The 20,162-nt window shown below is 58.7% G+C and overlaps 2 protein-coding genes across 4 annotated transcripts in view; one reads left to right on the top strand and one right to left on the bottom strand.

Moving 5' to 3' along the window:
• Positions 1 to 8,622, bottom strand: part of EFR3B (EFR3 homolog B) — a 52,008-nt gene extending 43,386 nt beyond the window's left edge. For 2 of the 3 annotated variants that reach the window (XM_068400647.1, XM_068400657.1), the window contains exons 1-2: positions 8,166 to 8,622; positions 7,642 to 7,695 (exon numbers count right to left, since the gene is read on the bottom strand). In XM_068400647.1, the coding sequence (XP_068256748.1) occupies positions 7,642 to 7,657 (16 nt within the window). In that variant the 5' untranslated portion in view covers positions 7,658 to 7,695; positions 8,166 to 8,622. Of the gene's footprint in view, positions 1 to 363; positions 405 to 7,641; positions 7,696 to 8,165 lie in introns of those variants that run through there. The other variant, XM_068400667.1, reaches the window with a different exon arrangement.
• A 100-nt stretch (positions 8,623 to 8,722) lies between these two features.
• Positions 8,723 to 19,334, top strand: DNAJC27 (DnaJ heat shock protein family (Hsp40) member C27). Its single transcript, XM_068405652.1, has 7 exons — positions 8,723 to 8,898; positions 10,894 to 10,976; positions 11,841 to 11,910; positions 13,815 to 13,979; positions 14,400 to 14,522; positions 15,457 to 15,617; positions 17,316 to 19,334. Exons 1-7 carry the CDS (start codon positions 8,812 to 8,814, stop codon positions 17,446 to 17,448), a joined length of 822 nt encoding a protein of 273 aa, XP_068261753.1. The 5' UTR covers positions 8,723 to 8,811; the 3' UTR covers positions 17,449 to 19,334.
• The last annotated feature ends 828 nt before the right edge of the window (positions 19,335 to 20,162 follow it).

Raw genomic sequence — 20,162 nt, 5'->3', positions numbered from 1 at the left:
GTCCCCCCAAACCCAAAGAGGGGTCACCCCCAGTAACTTAGGGGGTGCCCAGCCCTGCAAAAGACCCAGGTCCCTCAAGCCCAAAGAGGGGCCGTTCCCCAGCAAACGGGGGGTGCACAGCTCGTTATAGGACGGAGCCCCCCCCCAAAGAGGGGACACCCCCAGGAACCGGGGATACACAGCGCTATAAAGAACGAGGTGTGTGTCCCCCCACCTTCCTCCCCGAGAGCCCCTAACCGGGCTCGGGGGATGCACAGCCCGCAGTCCCCGGGGGGGCTCGCACGGCCCCGGTACCGGTATCGATGCCGGTACCGGCCCAGGCCCGGCGCCGCCCCGCCGGGCTCGTCCCCCGCGGGCACTCACCGTACATGGCTGCTGCCGCCGTCCCGGCGTGGCTCAGCTCAGCTCGGCCCGGTCCGGCTCGGCTGTAGGCAGCGGTGCCCGGCCCGGCTCTGCCCCACCGAACGGCGCCGGCCGGGGGCGGCACCGGGGGGCGGCACCGGGGGGCGGCTCCTCCCGCCGGCACGGCCGCAGCGCCCGCCCCGCCCCGCACGGCTCGGCTCGGCACGGCACGGTGGGGAGCCTGCGGCACCGGACCCCCTGCCCCACACCCCGCACCGCCTCTGCAGCCAGCACGGTGCCCTCACACCACAGCACCCACCCCACACACCCCACAGCACCCACCCCACAGCACCCACCCCTGCACCCCACAGCACCCACCCTTGCACCCCACAGCACCCACCCCACACACCCCACAGCACCCACACACACACCCCCCATAGCACCCACCCCCACAGCACCCACCCCACAGCACCCACCCCATGCACCCCACAACCCCCCACACACACCCCATAGCACACACCCCACAGCACCCAGCCCTGCACACCCCACAGCACCCACTCCTGCACGCCCCACAGCACCCACCCCACAGCACCCACCCCACACACCCCACGAAGCCCACAGCACCCACCCCGCGCACCCCACAGCACCCACCCCACAGCACCCACTCCTGCACACCCCACAGCACCCACCCCTGCACCCCACAGCACCAACCCCACACACCCCACGAAGCCCACAGCACCCACCCACACACACCCCAAAGCACCCACCCCTGCACCCCACAGCACCAACCCCACAGCACCCAACCCACAGCACCCTCCCTGCGCACCCCACACCACCCACCCCTGCATCCCACAGCACCCACCCACACACACCCCACAGCACCCACCCCACAGCACCCACTCTTGCACACCCCACAGCACCCACCCCACAGCACCGCCCCACACACACCCCATAGCACCCACCCCACAGCAGCCACTCCTGCACACCCCACAGCACCCACCCCACAGCACCCACCCCTGCACCCCACAGCACCCACCCCACAGCACCCACCCCTGCACACCCCACAGCACCCACTCCTGCACGCCCCACAGCACCCACCCCATAGCACCCACCCCACAGCACCCACTCTTGCACGCCCCACAGCACCCACCCCACAGCACCGCCCCACACACACCCCATAGCACCCACCCCACAGCAGCCACTCCTGCACCCCCCACAGCACCCACCCCACAGCACCCACCCCTGCACCCCACAGCACCCACCCCACAGCACCCACCCCTGCACACCCCACAGCACCCACCCCACGCACCCCATAGCACCCACCCACACACACCCCATAGCACCCACCCCACAGCACCCACTCTTGCACGCCCCACAGCACCCACCCCACAGCAGCCACTCCTGCGCACCCCACAGCACCCACCCCACAGCACCCACCCCTGCACCCCACAGCACCAACCCCACAGCACCCAACCCCACAGCACCTACTCTGCGCACCCCACAGCACCCCCCCACACACACCCCACAGCACCAACCCCACAGCACCCACCCCACACACCCTGCGCACCCCATAGCACCCACCCCTGCATCCCACAGCACCCACCCAGCACACCCGACAGCACTCACTCCACACACCCCACAGCACCCACCCCACACACCCCACAGCACCCCCCACACGCACCCCACAGCACCCACCCCACACACCCCACAGCACCCACCCCACAGCACCCACCCCACACACCCCACAGCACCCACCCCACTCTGCCCCCCCAGCCCCCCCAGCGCACACCTGGCAGGGGGCAAAGCCACCACGGGTAGCAGCTCTGCCCCACACATTTGGGGTCCGCCAGCCAGGCGGGACCCACGCAGTTCCCCTGTAACACCCCGGTGAGCCCCTGAGCACCCTTCCTCCGCGGGCTGAAGGTCCCCGAGCCCCATTTGAGGACCCCAAACCCCACCAGAGAAGTTTCCTCCAGGAGTCTGCAGACAGATCCAGGACCTCTCTAGCAGGTCCTGGAGAGTGGGACAGGGCACGGGGGCTGCAGAAGGGCATGAAGAAGGGTATAGCACAGTACGGCGTGGCACGGCATGGCACAGTACAGCACAACCTGGTTCAACACGGCAGAGCACGGCGCTTCACGGCACAGCACAGCCTGGCACGGGAAGGTTTGGCGTGGTTTGGCATGCGGAACACATCACAGCACGGCATGGCACGGCACGGCACAACATGTTCTCCTTTACATTTACCTTTTTCCTACCGTTTGGACCCATTCCACCTCTTTTCCCAACGACGTCGGGGACTTTGTGCCGGAGCCCCTCGTGCCCCGGGGCCCCACACACCTCCCATGGCCATCCCGCAGCCACGGCACGTCCCACACACCAACCCATCAGCAAAGCCCTCCCTGTGCCAGACGAGCACGAGTGACCCAGCAAAGCGAAGCTGCTGGGGACAAGGACAGGCTCGAGGTGACAGGGCACCTTGGCCGAGGAGGCCCAGGGGCCCAGCGAGGTGCTGGCACCAGGCTGGTGCAGATCTCCCCCTCCCGGAGCTTTTTGCCACGTCTCTTCCCACACGGCAAAGCTCCCGGGTTGGATCATCTAATTAGGCAATAACTGGTGCCTCACAATCCTCCTCGCAGGGAAATTAGGTTTTAATTAAAACATTTTGGGAGTTAATCTTGTGTTGCCGACTCCCTGGGTGGTGGAGCAGCCACGTGAAGAGCCACATTCCCAGGGGACTGGAGGGCTTTCACGGGGGACATGGCCACAGTCACAGGCTGAGGGACAAGCCCTGAGCCCCCCCCCCCAGCTGATTTGAACCCCAAAAGTTGTGGCCCCTGGAAAAGCCCCGCAGAATCTCTGCCCTCAAAGAGCAAGGAGGGACATGAACGTCCCTGCCCAGGGCTGGGACGGTTGGGGTAGGGGCCCAGGCCACCTCCAGCACGTGGCTTGTCTAGATTCATGGTGCAAGACAAGCGTGGAGAAGAGTTAAAGTGCTGTCCCTACCTGTCATCACCACAGCGGGGACCTCAACGCACTCCAGCCTTGCCCAGAGGGATCCAAGCGTGTCACTTTGGCACAGCACAGACCCCCTCACCTCTCCAGCAGGCAAGGGGAGGTGCCAAATCGCTTGGGATGCTCTCGGGACACGTGGCCTAGAGCTCAGAAACGCTGTGCAGAGTGGGCAGGGTGGGCATGTGGGGCACCAAGATGGACCACAGTGCCCTGGGATCCCTCTCTGGGATGGCTCAGAAGGAGCTGGCCGGTGGGTGCTGGGGGAAGGCAGCGACCCGGAGGCAGCCGGAGCTGTGACAGACATGCCAGGAGGACAGCGAGGAGCTGCTTGCCCTGGGCACCTCCTCTGTCAGGCACGTCCATCCCCGGTCCGTCTGCTCCCTCCTTCCTCGCATCCCCCTGCTCTCCCGCAGCTGTTTCCATGGCCACGGAGCTGCTGCAGCAACCGCAGCGGGGTCTCGGGCACCGAGCCGTGCATCCCTTCCCTGGCCACGCAGCCAGGGCAGAGCCAGGCCCCGGGACCACGGGCCAGGCCCCCACGGCTGCTCCCTCACACCGGCACTCGGCCTCGGGGTGTTTGCACCGGCCTTCGCACGCCCGCGTCCATTCTGGCACCGACACTCGCCACATCACTTGCACGATGATGTGCCCGTGCCCTGATGGTTCTCACACACGATGCACCACCTCTCACAGGATCAATGAGGTTCTTGGAGCCCTCATCGAGTCCAACCATTGCCCTGACACCACCATGGCAACTAGACCAGGGCACTAAGTGCCATGGCCAGGCTTTTCTTAAACCCCTCCAGAGATGGTGACTTCACCACCTCCCTGGGCAGCCCCTTCCAATGGCTAATGACCCTTGAGAGAAGAAATGCTTCCTAATGGCCAACCTGAACCTCCCCTGGCCAAGCTTGAGGCTGTGTCCTCTTGTCCTATCGCTAGTTGCCTGGGAGAAGAGGCCGACTCCCACTGCACTACAACCTCCCTTCAGGTAGTTGTAGACTGCACTAAGGTCACCTCTGAGCCTCCTCTTCTCCAGGCTAAACACCCCCAGCTCCCTCAGACGTTCCTCGGAGGTCAGACCCTCCAGACCCTTCCCCAGCTTGGTCGCCCTCCTCTGCACTCGCTCCAACACCTCAACATCTCTCTTGAAGTGCGGGGCCCACAACTGGACACAGGATTCAAGGTGCGGCCTCACCAGTGCCGAGTACAGAGGGACGATCCCTGCCCCAGACCGGCTGGCTACACTATTCCTGATAGAGGCCAGGATGCCATTGGCCTTCTTGGCCGCCTGGGCACACTGCTGGCTCACGTTCAGCCGGCTGTCGATCAGCACCCCCAGGGCTCTTTCTAACCACTCTTCCCCCAGCCTGTAGCGCTGCAGGGGGTTGGTGTGGCCCAAGTGTCAGACCCGGCACTTGTTCTTGTTGAACCTCATGCCGTTGGTCTCGGCCCATCTATCCAACCTGTCCAGATCCCTCTGCAGACCCTTCCCACCCTCCAGCAGATCGACACTCCCACCCAGCTTGGGGTCATCTGCAAATTTGCTGAGGGTGCACTCAATCCCTACGTCTAGATCATCTATGAGGATGCTGTGGGAGACAGTGTCAAAGCTCCCTGAGGACCTTCAGGGAGTCCCTGCGCTTGTGCTGGAGGCTGCGAGGGCTACAGGACCGTCCCCAACGCCTCCTGGGGTCCAGAGAGCCACAGATGAGAATGGTGGTTATTCTGCCCCAACACAAAGTCCAGGGACAGTACTGTGCCCTGCACCACCCCACCAACACAGCACACCAACACCCTGGCTCAGGGATGGGGAAATCGAGTCACGCTCTGCCTCTCATGCCCAAACACCACTGGCTCTTTCCCCAAGCTGTCACCACCACGGCTTTATGTGCACACCTCATGCAGGGCTGCTCCAGACCATCAAACACAGCAGGGTGACAGTGGCAGGGCCAGTTCAGCCACAGAGGCAAAAACCCCCATCTCTGCCAGCCAGAAAGGTTGGCTACACCCGCACGAGCAACCCAGGCTCAGCACAGACACAGACGGGAACATCTAAATCATGGTGACCACATGTCATTACCAAATGCCGTCGGGGTGACCCAAGGGAGCGTCAGCAGGGAATCACAGAATCACAGACTGGTTTGGGTTGGGAGGGACCTTAAAGCCCATCCAGTTCCAACCCCCTGCCACAGGCAGGGACACCTTCCACCAGACCAGGTTGCTCCCAGCCCCATCCAACCTGGCCTTGAACACTGCCACGGAGGGGGCAGCCACAGCTTCTCTGGGCAACCTGGGCCACGGTCTCACCACCCTCACACCAAAGAATTTCTTCCTCACATCTCATCTCAATCTCCCCTCTTTCAGTTTAAAACCGTTCCCCCTCGTCCTGTCACTCCATGCCCTTGTAAAAAGCCACTCTCCCGCTTTCCTGTAGCCCCTTCAGGTACTGGAAGGTGCTAGAAGGTCTCCCCGGAGCCTTCTCTTCTCCAGGCTGAACAGCCCCAGCTCTCTCAGCCTGTCTCCAGAGCAGAGGGGCTCCAGCCCTCGGAGCATCTCCGTGGCCTCCTCTGGACTCGCTCCAACAGCTCCGTGTCCTTCTTCTGTTGGGCCCCAGAGCTGGATGCAGCACTGCAGGGGGGGTCTCCCGAGAGTGGAGCAGAGGGGCAGAATCCCCTCCCTCGCCCTGCTGGCCACGCTGCTGGGGATGCAGCCCAGGGTACAATTGGCCTTCTGGGCTGCAGCACACACATCTATTTCCAGGCCCCGTGCTCACCAAGGGCAGAACCAGCACAGAAAGGGAGCAGAGACGGGATGTGTTGATGGGTTTAACAAGCCCAAATGGTGCTTCCACAACACAACAATTCGAAAGGACAGTCCCATCAGGGAATCTGGGGTTCCCCAAGCCTGGGAGGCTGGTCTGCATCTCTTGTCCAGAGAAGAAGCCATGCCCTGCTCCCTCCCCGGTCGTGTAAGTCTTTGCACACCTGGCTGGTAAGTCTAGCCCTGTATTAGTGAATTACTGGATTTGCTGTCATTATGACACGGATAATTGCACTACTGATCTGTATTTATTACTGTACCGTTATTCAGAGATAATTTGTTTAACCCTAAAGGTGCTGGTCTGGTGTCTGTCACCATATCCCAAGCCTATAAGTCAGCAGGGCTGCTGTAAGCCCTTACGCTGCCCAAACTGGGGGAAGAAGTGCTAAGCTATCCCCCTCATCCTCCTGTCCAGGCATGGAGGGGCTCCATTCCTCCCAACCCAGAGAAAACCCCACAGAGGGCTTTATATCTGGTAGCAAAACAAAGAGAAAAAAAAAATTACCTTCTTTCTTTCTCCTCTTTTCCAAACAAACTAAAGGACGTGCTTGGCCCAGGATGAAATGCTCAAAGAAAACCCCAACCTCCTCTCTCATGCTGCAGGGATTGGAGCAGCACTTGCCTCCCTCATGGCAGTGGGAATTACAAACCCATTCTACGCTGCTACTGAGCAGGTGGGATCCCTCATGGCTTGGGAATTGGGGACAGTGCCCCAGGCCAAGGCGAGGAGCTGCCCAGAGATGTCCCCACCAATTGTTTCTTACAAATAACACCCACATGGCCAGGAATGGCTGCACATGGATGCACAGGATCAGCGGAGGAAGGGCTGAAGGGATTGTCTTACACTGGCACAGAGACATGTGCCTGGTTTCATCAAGCAGCGGGAAGATGAAGAACAAACCGAAGATAACAAGAACAAAGCTAAAGATAAGGTGACATGAAGATGAAGAACAGAGCTGGAGCCATAAAACACCCAGAGATGGATAATGGCAGGGCTCTTTTGGCAAAGATTTATGAGACAGATAACGACGCAGAAGATCCCAAACAGCCCATAACAGACCTGTCAAAAAGCAGCTGCTTGTTGCCAGCCAGGAGGAAGCCAGAAGAGGTATTGAGGACTCGACAGCCAGCGTCCCTAGTCCATAGCACACACTAGTGACCCCCACCACACCCCCAGCACCCACTTCTGCCACCCCCACTTCCAGACCTGGCCTCTCGCCAGCCAGACCCATGCTCCCATTAGGACATGGTGGGGGGATCACTGGATCCTTAAGCTCTGGGCATCTCAACCAAGGAAACCCCGTCCCACATCCATCTCTATCCTGACAGTGAAGTCCCGAGACAGCTGAGAGATACTCAAACCATGTGGCCCCTGCCTGAGGATCTCCTTGCCAAGAGGTGACTGTGACCCCCCTGGGAAGAGGGCCTCAAAATCCCCAGCCATGTGTCCCCTCCAGGTACCTTGTCTTCGAGGCATGGTGCAAAGGTTCCCCTTCTCAACAGGATCTCGCTGGGCTACGAAGAGTAATTAAAGATGTTATTTACAAGGATGGTCCTCATGGATGGCCCTGCCCCAGGCTAGCCCCTGCACAGGGATGGGCACCTCTACTCAGACCCTGTGAGCCGTGTCCTGGGGTGACATGGGACCACTGCCAGCTCTGGTGTCACTAAGGCCACCTATCTCAGCAACATCCTCCCCTCAAGAACCTATTTCACTAGCGGTCCATCCTGGAGGGGGGCCCATTCCCCCCCCAAAAAAAACTGATTCAAGACCAACCCCAACAAGACCAAACCACTATCTTCCATCCAAACCCCCACAGAAAGGCTGTCAGCTGCATCCCACCCAACCTCCCCAGCCCGGCCCGCTCTCAGTCCTAGAGGGACCCAGCTGAAGCAAGTGAGTGGGCTCCCAGGGTGGGGGGGGGGAAACACCTCCCCATGGTCACGGGGAACAGGAGGTGTCACTCCCAATCACTTTGCTTTACCTGGAGCTCTCCAGGGCCACACACACCCTCACTGTGCCGTCACCTGGCTCAGCCCACAGGGGCAGCGGGGCGGCCTGGGGTTGCCAGGAGCAGGCGGGACAATATGACACTACACGGTGCTAATTGAGCCCCAGGAGATGCTGGGACAGGGCAGGGGACGTGCTGCTGCAAGCAGGGGTGGAGGGCAGGCCGTGCTGGGGGCCGAGGGCAGGCCCTGCCAGGAGTGGAGGGCAGGCCGTGCCAGGGGCGAGGGTAGGCCGCACCGGTGACCAACGGCAGGCCCTGCTCGGGGGCGAGGGCAGGCCGTGCCGGGGGCGAGGGGGCTGCCGCTCCCCCCCACTCCCTGGGACACTGAGGGGACCCAGGCCCAGGCCTGGCCCTTCACTGTGGCACCTCAGTGCCGACCCCCGGGGCGGGGTGGGGCAGGGCGCGCCAGGCCCCACCGCACCCCCCTGCCGCCCCCTGCGGGCCGGTAACGCCAAATCTCGCGAGAACTTGGGGCTGGGGAGGGGGGCGGCGGCGGAAGTCTCGCGAGAGCGGCGGAGCAGGGCGGTGAGGCGGCCTCAGGCCCCCGCCGCGCTCCCGCCCTCCTTGCTGCCGCCGCCGCCGCCTCAACCGGGCCCGGCCCGCGCCGCCCCCGCCCGCCATGGAGGCGAACCCGCCGAAGCGGAAGGAAACGCGCAAATCGCTGCGGATTAAAGTTATCTCGATGGGCAACGCGGAGGTGGGCAAGGTGAGGCGCTGCGATTGGCGGGCGGGCGGTGGCGGGCAGGCCGGCTATCCAATGGGGAGCCGGGTGCGAGTGGCCGCGCTGCGAGAGAGCCGCTGATTGGTTGCTGTGGCAGCCGGCGGGAACCAATCAGGAGGCGGCCGCGCCGTGCGATGCGAGGCGGGAGGTTGGGGCGAGTGGAGGATTGACAGGTAGGGGGCGGGGCCGAGCGCGGGAACGCCGCGTTTTATTGGCTGCGCGGCAAGGGGCGGGACTACAAGGTGTCATGGCGGCGGGTGTCATGGCGGCGCCCATGGGATCTGCTGTCGGCGGCCTCCTCCGTGCCGGGGCAGCCCCGGAGCGGGGCTCACGGCGCCTCTCCGCCCCGCCCCGCCCCGCCCCGCCCCGCCCCGCCCCGGCGCGGGCGGGCGGTGGGCAGGGCCCGGCCCTTCTCTGTGGGGCGGGGAACACCCGTCCCCGCGTCCGCTTCCCTCAGAGGGAGCCCCTGAGGGCAGACGGCGCGGGTCCGGCCCTCGGTGCCCTCCTCGAGGGCCCTCGGAGGGAATCCCACCCCTCCCAGGTGTGGCTTGAGTGAGGGTAAAGCCTTTGACACCGTCTCCCAGAGCATCTCCCGGAGAAACCGGCTGCTCACGGCTTGGACGGGTGTACGATTTGATGGGTGAAGAACTGGCCGATGGCCGGGCCCAGAGAGCTGTGGGGAACGGAGTTAAATCCAGTTGGCGGCCGGTCACCAGTGGTGTTCCCCAGGGCTCAGTGCTGGGGCCAGTTCTGTTCAATATCAACGATCCGGACGAGGGGATAGAGTGCACCCTCAGTTCGCAGACGACACCAAGTTGGGGGGGAGTGTTGATGTGCTGGAGGGCAGGAGGCTCTGCAGAGGGGTCTGGACAGGCTGGAGCGATGGGCCGAGGCCACTGGGTGAGGGTCAACAAGGGCAGGTGCTGGGTCCTGCTCTTGGGGCACAACAACCCCCCGCACCGCTACAGGCTGGGGGAGAGTGGCTGGAAAGTGCCTGGTGGGAAAGGACCTGGGGGTGTTGGTCGATGGCGGCTGGATATGAGCCAGCAGTGTGCCCAGGTGGCCAAGAAGGCCATCAGCATCCTGGCTTGTATCAGCACTAGTGTGGCCAGCAGGACTAGGGCAGGGATCGTCCCCCTGTGCTCGGCACTGGTGAGGCCGCACCTCGAATCCTGGGTGCAGTTTTGGGCCCCTCACGACAAGAAAGACCTTGAGGTGCTGGAGCGAGTCCAGAGAAGGGCAACGGGGCTGGGGAAGGGTCTGGAGCACAAGTGTGATGGGGAGCGGCTGAGGGACCTGGGGGGGTTTAGTCAGGAGAAAAGGAGGCTGAGGGGAGACCTTCTCGCTCTCTACAACTGCCTGCAAGGAGGGTGTAGCGAGGGGGGGTCGGTCTCTTCTCCCAGGTAACAAGTGATGGGACGAGAGGAACCGGCCTCAAGTTGTGCCAGGGGAGGTTTAGATTGGAGATCAGGGACAATTTCTTCATGGAAAGGGTTGTCAAGCACTGGCACAGGCTGCCCAGGGCAGCGGTGGAGTCCCCATCCCTGGAGGGGTTTAAAAGCCGTGTAGATGTGGTGCTGAGGGCCATGGGTTAGTGGTGGCCTTGGCAGTGCTGGGTTAACGGCTGGACTCGATGGTCTTAAAGGTCCTTTCCAACCAAAACAGTTCCATGATTCCTCAGAATCCCCCTTCCTCCTGCTGCGGTGACTGACCCAGCTCTTCTCCAGGACGTTATTTCTTCTCCCAGACAGGTTCTGTTGTGGAGTGTTGCCCTTTTTTTGTTTGCTAAAGGAAAGAAAACTGCTCCTGGCAAAGTTTGGTGCTTTGCTTGTGTGTTAATTAGCTAGTTACGGACTTAGGGCAGAGTTGATGTCTCTGCAGCCACCCACCTGGCTGGGGGCTGTCAGTAAATCCCCTATTAATGTGAATATTATGGTCTGTGGTGCCACCCTGCTGAGAATCTCTTTTCCTTTCTCCCAGAGCTGCATTATAAAGCGTTACTGTGAGAAGAGGTTCGTTCCCAAATACCTGGCGACTATCGGGATCGACTACGGCGTCACGAAGTAAGTACCTTCGTGGTGAGGAGCTGCAAGTGCTGGGAGAGTGGGGTGAGCTGCGGGGTCGCAGATGGGTCTGCCAGGGCCTGGGCGAGGGGTCTGCTGTGGGAGGTGCTGGTTTCTGAGGGGCAGAGGGAAGATGTGCAGTGGGGCTGTCCCATCTGCAGTTCCTGAGTGACACCAAGCCAGGTGTGCTTGGCTCTTCCGAGGCTGCTTAGTTTCCACAGCACAATTTGCATTTCTGCTTGAATAATAAGATAATCTGCATAATCAGCATTTCTCTGGTAGGGTAGCTCCCCGTTATCATGTTACATCCAGAGCTGGTGCTCCCCTCCTTGTCTGACCAGCTCTAGGGGCAGTTTTCTGGCCATTAAGCCCCATCACTTGGAGCTTCTTACTGGATTTTCTGTCCCTGGTCACCCAGCTCTTTCTCTGCAGAGGGCTGGCAGAGATAAGGGGTGTTCCTGCGGGGCACAGCCTGTGCCAGGGCTGAGCTAGAACCTTCTCAAGTATTTCCCACTTCTATTTTGCAGTCTGCAACTACCTGAAGGGAGGTTGTAGCGCAGTGGGAGTCGGCCTCTTCTCCCAGGCAACCAGCGCTAGGACAAGAGGACACAGCCTCAAGCTTGGCCAGGGGAGGTTCAGGTTGGACATTAGGAAGCATTTGTTCTCAGCAAGGGTCATTAGCCATTGGAAGGGGCTGCCCAGGGAGGTGGTGGAGTCACCATCTCTGGAGGGGTTTAAGAAAAGCCTGGACATGGCACTTAGTGCCCTGGTCTAGTTGCCATGGTGGTGTCAGGGCAATGGTTGGACTCGATGATCCCAGAGGGCTCTGCCAACCTCATTGATTCTGTGATTCTGTGATTTCAGAGTGCAGGTCAGAGACCGAGAGATCAAGGTGAACATCTTTGACATGGCGGGGCACCCGTTCTTCTACGAGGTAAGGCAGACCCGGCTCTGGGCAGCACGCTGCAGGGCTGCCCTCAGCCAGCTCACCTCAGAAGCGTTCAGCACCCATCAGCTTTCCTCAGATCTGCCTGAAATTGGGTTTGGGGGTGGGAAACTTGAAAATACATTTCTCATAAACCATGGCTGTAAGGTTTGGCTTTTACAAGCTCCCGCCCTATGTCAAAGTGGCTCCTTGTGCTTATGAATCTGCCCATCGTGAGGTTAAATTTACTCAGACTGGGAGATCCCTGGAGCTTATCTTGGGCATTTGTAGCATACTGGCATCCTAACCCATGACCAAAGTGCTGTAAAACACTTACAGTTGGACTAGGTGATTGCTGTAGGTCCCTTCCAACTGAAATATTCTATTCCATTCCAAAATTATTTGCTGTACAATTAATAAACACTATTTACAAAAAGGAGCTCGCAGTATAAAACTAGGTTTGAACACACAGACATCATGTTGGAGAGCTGGCACAAGGGAGTGATTGTGCTCACTGCTAATCAGATTTATTTTAAATTATAAACAAAGTAATAAAGTGGAGAAAAGGAACATTATATCCAGTATAATCCTATTGTTTTAACAGTGTAATGCATACTAATTCTTAATTATAAATATACTGTTGATGCTTGGCAAAGCATCATTCTGTGACTAATAAAAACATATAGAATGTTAGGGAAGAGCAGTTTATAACACGATACTCACATGACATAAAGAAGTGAAAATGAGCAAGAGCAAAACTGAAAGAGGGGAGATTGAGATGAGATCTGAGGAAGAAATTCTTTGCTGTGAGGGTGGTGAGACCCTGGCCCAGGTTGCCCAGAGCAGCTGTGGCTGCCCCCTCCCTGGCAGTGTTCAAGGCCAGGTTGGATGGGGCTGGGAGCAACCTGGTCTGGTGGAAGGTGTCCCTGCCTGTGGCAGGGGGTTGGAAGTGGGTGGGCTTTAAGGTCCCTTCCAACCCAAACCATTCTATGGAAAGAGTGAGACAACAGTGTAATGGTTTATACTGGCCAGGTGACTGCCTGGCTATTAACTATTATTTATCTGGTTGCTCATAAGCCTCCCATTCCTCCCTTGTGTTCTCAGCTTGTTGCATGCTCTGAACTTCTGGGCACAACAAGGATTTCTATGTTGTTTGTCTCTGTGTGTAGACTCTCTACAAGTCTTGACTTGGGTTTGTAAGTCCCAATATGGTACAAGTAACCAGTGAAATGTAATTAATTAAGAATAGCCTGGAGTACAGCAGGAAGCAGAGGGATTTGGGGTCAGAACTGACAGCAGAAAGAAATTGAGGGACAGGAGACTGTAAAGATTCGCCCTCGGATCCAGGGGCAGGACATGTGGGAAGGGTTCAAAGCTGCACCAGGGGAGGGTCAGATGGGACATTAGGAAGCATTTCTTTACCAAGAGGGTGGTCAGCCCTGGAACAGGCTTCTTGGAGAGGTGGTCGATGCCCCAAGCCTGGCAGTGCTTAGGAGGCATTTGGACAATGCCCTTAATAAGGGCTTTAAGGTTTGGTCAGCCCTGAAGTGGTCAGGCAGTTGGACTGGGTGATCATTGTAGGTCCCTTCTAGCTGAAATAGTCTCTTTATTCCAATATCTGTCCATAGCTGACCTTAGACCCTCACCCAGGAGTTGGTCTGACACCTTGTCTGCCATTGCACATCTGTGCTCTTGTGTGTGGAGGTATTTTATGGGCTGATGGCTCTCCTCGGGCAGCACAGTGAGGGTATTATTTGTGTTCCCCCATCTGTAGTTTTTCTGTCATCTTCTGTTTGAGTGGAGATGAGATTGTTATCACAGAACCAAATAGGTGCCAGGTAAATGGCGACCACCCAAATCCACCAGGCCACGTGCTCTCAGCCTGGCTGTCATGGGTGCCTTTGTCCCTGCAGGTGAGGAACGAGTTTTACAAGGACACCCAGGGGGTCATCCTGGTCTACGACGTCGGGCAGAAGGAGTCTTTCGACGCGTTGGACGCGTGGCTGGCTGAGATGAAGCAGGAGCTGGGCCCCCACGGGAACATGGAGAACGTTGTCTTCGTTGTCTGTGCCAACAAGGTGGGCTGTGGTGGGGAGCCAGGCTGCGGTGCTGTCCTGAGCTCCAGCCCTCAGGGCTTGTTGTGTTCCCACAAGCTGTTGAGCTCCAGCTGCAGCGAAGGTTGTTGGGTTGTAGGGAAGACTTTCTAAGAGCCAGATCTGCATGAGGAGCACTGGAGACCACATTTCAATGGGGTTTTGAGAATGTGGTGGACACGCTTCAGTCAGGAAGGGATCAAGTAGAGGTGACATTGTCTCTGGACTGGAATTTTCTGTGCTTTCTTTCCACGCTGCCTCCATCCCTTCAGGATAAGCAAACAGCCTCTCCAGCCAGCCATGCCCCTTACCCACTGTTAGATGATCGGCCTCGGAGCTGTGTTCCTCCAGCTGCCGCTGCAGGCCCTGGCTGGGCTCTGATCTCTGCCTTTTCTCCTGCTCTAGATCGACTGCACCAAGCACCGCAGCGTGGATGAAAGCGAGGGGAGGCTCTGGGCAGAGAGCCGGGGCTTCCTCTACTTTGAGACATCGGCGCAAACAGGAGAAGGAATCAATGAGATGTTTCAGGTGAGGTGCACAGACACCACAGATTTGATGGCAGAATATCCCCTGAGCTGCCTGGATCCCACAAAACCCGTTGGCTCTCTGCCCCAGAGGTGTCTTCCCAGTGAAATGCTGCCCTGAGAAAACTGTAACTGTTTAGCTTGGGGTCAGTATTCATCCTCCCCGTCCTGAGCTGGCCCTAGCGTTGCGTTGCTCAAAGCTGTTGATCCTTCTTGCTGCTCTGGGAACACGAAGCAGAGGTGCCCATGTCACCTATTCAGGTCTAGCACTGAGCTGAAGTGGGTTTGAGATTGATGTGGGGCCTGGCCTCCTTCTCAGTGTGTCCCATGGTCCTTGCAGGGACTGGATCCCCCCAGACTGGGGTGTCCCAGCCCCCCACGGCCCAGACCTACAAGGAATGGCTGAGGGAGCTGAGGGTGTTTAGCCTGGAGAAGAGGAGGCTCAGAGGTGACCTTAGTGCAGTCTACAACTACCTGAAGGGAGGTTGTAGCGCAGTGGGAGTCGGCCTCTTCTCCCAGGCAACTAGTGATAGGACAAGAGGACACAGCCTCAAGCTTGGCCAGGGGAGGTTCAGGTTGGACATTAGGAAGCATTTCTTCTCAGCAAGGGTCATTAGCCATTGGAAGGGGCTGCCCAGGGAGGTGGTGGAGTCACCATCTCTGGAGGGGTTTAAGAAAAGCCTGGACATGGCACTTAGTGCCCTGGTCTAGTTGCCATGGTGGTGTCAGGGCAATGGTTGGACTCGATGATCCCAGAGGGCTCTGCCAACCTGGTTGATTCTGTGATTCTGTGATTCTGAGTGAACGTTCAGCAGTTGTGCAAATATTACGCCTCACATGGGAGGATAAGCCCACAGCCAGCCCACCTGGATGCTGCTAGATGCTGCCACCACCTTTGGGGACCGTTCCTTCCCGCTAACTCCTCCCTGTGTCCGCAGACTTTCTACTCTGCCATCATCGACCTGTGTGACAACGGTGGGAAGCGTCCCCCCTCCAGCATGGGGGTTGGCTTCACCAAAGAGCAGGCAGATGCCATTCGCCGGATCCGCAACAGCAAGGACAGCTGGGACATGCTGGGGGTCAAACCAGGAGCCACGAGGTGAGGGAGACTTCAGCGTTTGCCTGACTGTGCCTAGTGTTTCTGACCTGGCAGGGTGGTTGCATCTGTGATCTCTTAGTGACCTGCATGCTGATAAGCTCACCTTGGTTTATGTAGCAGCTGGGCACAAGCAGTTTGTATCTAGCCACAAAATTGAGGCAATGGAAAAGAAACCTTTAGTTCTAAGCACCAAATTTCCTCTTTTAACAGCCAAGTCAGGCTGGAGGCAAGGGGGGAATGATGAACGTGAGAGCTTCAGCCCTGCCAGCTCCCTGGCCCTGCATCCTGCCTCCAGGCTGAGCCATCTCTGGTCACTCACCAGATGTGTTTGGAGCAGCTCCAGCTTTACCTTCCTTGCTCTCCAGGTCTGGAGAAGCTTTTAGGCTGCTCTAAAGCTGCTGCCCACGTTATCAAAAAGGGGTTGATGTTACAGCTCTTCCACCTGGAAACGGTAGTCCCACAAGACAAGCTTTCTCTTGTCTTCCTCGAGGGAGCTCTAGCCAGGTGGAATTGGTCATTGCCCATGTAAGAGGTTGGATATTGAATCTCCCAGTTCTGCTGTATGACTTGGGCAGCTAAAACAAGCTCCCAGAGCTACACCTTGCTTTCTTCTCCCTGAAACACGAGGACTTCCCTTGTGTACTCATTATGGAGGGGCTGGAGAGTGGATTTTTGGATAACATGTATCGTTCAGGACTCGTACATCCTCCCGTTGGCTCTCTGAAACAGAGGTGTTGAGCCTAACCCCCCCTCAACCTCCCTTGCATCCACGGGGAGAGAGCAGCAGCTCTGCAGGGCAGTTTGTGCTGTGATTGCCACCACGAACGGCCTCTCCTCCCTCAGGAGGTGCCCCCCTCTCTCCACGGCCTGCAGCTGGAGCCGAGACGTCTGCCTTAGACCAGACACCCAAGGCTTAGAGGGCTGAAATGATGCGCAGTGCCATCGCCCGGGGCGTGTAGGCGGTTTGATGCGAGGCTGAGTCAAGGTGCCTATGCCCCCACGCTGTCTCCCAGCTTTCTGCTCTCGTGGTGCCAGAGACTCAGCACACCATGGCACGTGTCGCAGGCACGTGTCTGGCATGGTGGGAGCGTTCGTGCTGGCACAGTCCCGTGGTGGAGGGGGTGTATCTGCCCCAGGAGAAGGGTTCTCCCCCTTCTCTGCTCATGCCACACCAAGAAGTGCCCTGTGTGCTTTTCTTAGAACCACAGACTGGTTTGGGTTGGAAGGGACCTTAAAGCCCATCCAGTTCCAACCCCCTGCCACGGGCAGGGACACCTTCCACCACACCAGGTTGCTCCAAGCCCCATCCAACCTGGCCTTGAACACTGCCAGGGAGGGGGCAGCCACAGCTTCTCTGGGCAACCTGGGCCAGGGTCTCACCACCCTCACAGCAAAGAATTTCTTCCTCAGATCTCATCTCACTCTCCCCTCTTTCAGTTTAAAACCGGTCCCCCTCGTCCTGTCACTCCATGCCCTTGTAAAGCCCCTCTCCTGCTTTCCTGTAGGTCCCCTTCAGCTCTTTCATCTCCTCTAAAGCTTGGAGGTCCTTAGTGCCAGCGACTGAAGGGTTTAAAAGCATCTGCACGGGGGTGTTTAGCACAGGGGGAGCTCCTGGCCCTGCTGTGCTCTGCCAGCCGGGGCAAGGCTGAGCTGGGCTGTGTGTTTCGTGGGTCCCCTCACCCTTGTCTTGTCTCCTAGGGACGAGGTGAACAAAGCCTATCGGAAGCTGGCTGTGCTGCTCCACCCCGACAAGTGCGTGGCTCCGGGCAGCGAGGACGCCTTCAAAGCGGTGGTGAACGCCCGCACCGCCCTTCTCAAAAACATCAAGTAGGGAACAGAACCACTCGAGCTGGAAACCTTCCCCTCCTCCCAGCTAGCTCCCAGGAAGCCGTGGGGCACCCCTCTCCTCCTCATGCTTACCACTGGCATGGACACAGATGCTCCCAGCACCAGCTGGGACTGCATCCAACCATAGTGTGCTTGAGATGTGGCGGAAAGGGGGGAGAGGAGGGGAGAGGGACCCCAGAACCCTCTGCATCCGTGGCCCCAGGTCGTGGTTGGCGTAAAGCAGTGAGGTCCCCCCCTTCCCGGCTGTGTTACACCTGGTAGTCACCAGCCGTGGAGGGGTTTGGATGCGTGGCTCCAACCTGTGGATGCAGCGAGGGCAGAGTGAGATCTGACCCGAAAGCTGCTGCACCTGAAAGCGTTGGTGTCGTGGGTGGAGGATGCCCAGGAGGGCAGCGGGTTGTCAGTCCTGGGTTACCCTGGAGCCACCTCTGCAAGGCTGCCCGTGCTGAAGGCCTCACAGGCACTGCTGAGCACCGGGGCGGTTCTGCTCCCCAGGCAAAGGCTCCTTCAAGCAGTGAGGAAAAGGGTGGGTTGCTTGAGGAAACCTCTGTGGTACTGCAGGGAGAAAGTGGCACCACGAGTGTCCTTTTCCCCTTCTTCCCCAAGCTGTCACGGTGCCAAGCAGGGTCCCTTTGGCAGGACTAGGGCTCTCCCCCAGGCACCCACCTCCTCATCACAGCACAGACTCTCCTGCCACCACCTCCTTCCACCCCCCTGAGCTCCTGAGGCTGCAGGCCCTCAAGCCACATGCTCCCTCTCTCCTGTGCTGGTGAGCTCTGGGTAGGTGCCACCAGCCCCTGTGGGCGACTGTCCTCAGGTGTGGGTGGCCCTGGCTGTTTACAGGCAGGAGGAAGGTGCTGACCCAAGGAGGGAGGAGGCAATCCATCCCGCAACGTGGCTGCCTGGCGGCTCTGCCCTTCCTCCCCTCTGCCACGCTCATCTCCTGAGCTTCACCCACACCACAGAGGGACCAACCAGGAGATCCCTTGGGATCCCAGTTTTATTTCCTTGCTGCTGTACGAGCTTGGCAGGGAAGGTCAGGACACTAAGCTATGAAACAAAAGCCACTGAGTGTGTGTGTTTGTATCCTTACCCCACCCCACAGGTATCCTGTTCAAAAGGGGTTTCTCCTACGGTCAGTGCAATATTATTTTATTCACTTCAAGGCAGCTTTTGTGTGTTTCCCCTTCAGAATATATCCTAAATGAACAGTAGCTTCCCCCTCTTTTTGTCAGCAAGTGTTAAGGGACTTTAAAGCCAGTATTGTTTTGCTTTTTCTCTGGTGCTGGGTTGCTGGGAAGAAGGAATAACTGTCCTGCTGGGAAGCACTTTTTGCTCCTCTGGTGTAGAAATAACCAAGGGGAGATGTTGCTACAAGAGGTTCATGTTTAAAATAGCTCCATTTTCCCTCTCCCAGCTGTATACAAAGCTGGGCTGGGGGAGATCAGCAGGAGAGGTGTCAGAGCTGTGGCAAGTTACAGGGTCTTGTTCCACACTATGGAGTTCACTGGAAACCTCCCCACTTGTCTGGTGGAGGAAACCACTTAATTCTGCCTTCAAACCTGTTTCTCTGTATTTTTTTTTCCATTGAGGAGGGTAAATAATCCCGTTGCTGAATGGTGCACTACGCTTTGAGGGTGGGATCTCAGTGCCTGGAGTGGTTTAAAGGCTTCCTCAGCTCCTGCTGCTCAGGGGCTCCCCAGGTCGGTTGTGCCACCACGCACGGTCCCCCCCGTTTGCTCCTCAGGTGACTCTGGCCACCGGTCTTGGGCTTTCTCCTGCCTGTTTACTGGATGTTTGGAGACGATTACACACGCATGTCACGTCTAGCGATGCTGGTGACCTTCTAAGTTGTGTTATTTTTATAAATTAAACCCCTCCTTTGGAACAAAGGAAGCCCTGTGAGCTGTCCTCCCGCGGCGACCGCCTGCTGTTAATGTTTAATTGCCCTTTGACTCATTTCTCTCCTCCCCAGCCGGGTCTGGCCGAGGCTGGTGGTGAAGAGCTGCCCTCGAGGGTGATGATGGAGGTTGTGAATCAGCTCTGCAGGAGCAGGAGCTGGGTGAGGGACCAGCACAGCCCTGGGAGTCCCGTGGGAAGGTGGTGTGGGCCAGGGGACCCAGAGGCAGACGGTAGCTCCGTCCTTGCTCCACACACACCCCCCTCTGCACCAACAGCCCCAGTAGAGTGGTTCCTCTGTGCCATCTCCATCAGGACCCCAAGCTCCAGATCCCTCCAGCAAGGTTGCCACCATCCAGGCTCTGTCTCTGGCCTGTGAGTCCTCCTGCCTCATGCAAGGAGCGAGTCCTGCTGCTGCAGTGTCCATCCTGCAACGAAGGCACCGGATCTGAATCCCGAACGAAGGGGCTTCCCGTTCAGCATCCAGAAACGCAGCCAGGAGCCACCTCTGAAGGTCTCTGGGAATGGAAAGCCTCCCTCCATGTGCCCAGAGGTGCTTCCTTGCCTGTGTGTGCCCTGCCTGCGCCCTGACAGCCACGGTCTGCTCCTTGCTGCCGCTCCAGGTTTGTACACCCTATAACCTGCTGTGCTCACCCTGCTTCACAAACTGGTGCTGGGTCCCCTCGCTGGCCTTCGGACCAGTTAACCTTCCCAAGTAGGGCCCATCAGGGTGCCCTGCTTGTGGCCAACCTGGGATGGGTTGCCCTGGGCTCCCTGTGTCAGGACATATCCTGGGGC

The sequence above is a fragment of the Nyctibius grandis genome, chromosome 1 (genome assembly GCF_013368605.1).
Source record: "Nyctibius grandis isolate bNycGra1 chromosome 1, bNycGra1.pri, whole genome shotgun sequence".
NCBI lineage: Eukaryota > Metazoa > Chordata > Aves > Nyctibiiformes > Nyctibiidae > Nyctibius > Nyctibius grandis.
Note: the sequence above shows the minus strand (reverse complement) of the source record. Positions and strands in the feature narration are given on the sequence as shown.

Excerpts from the sequence above, each read along its gene's own strand:
- DNAJC27 (XM_068405652.1), top strand. The coding sequence starts at position 8,812 with ATGGAGGCGAACCCGCCGAAGCGGAAGGAAACGCGCAAATCGCTGCGG. Across the intron at positions 13,980-14,399 it reads TCGTTGTCTGTGCCAACAAG|ATCGACTGCACCAAGCACCG; the intron begins GTGGGCTGTGGT and ends CTCCTGCTCTAG. Across the intron at positions 14,523-15,456 it reads GAATCAATGAGATGTTTCAG|ACTTTCTACTCTGCCATCAT; the intron begins GTGAGGTGCACA and ends CTGTGTCCGCAG.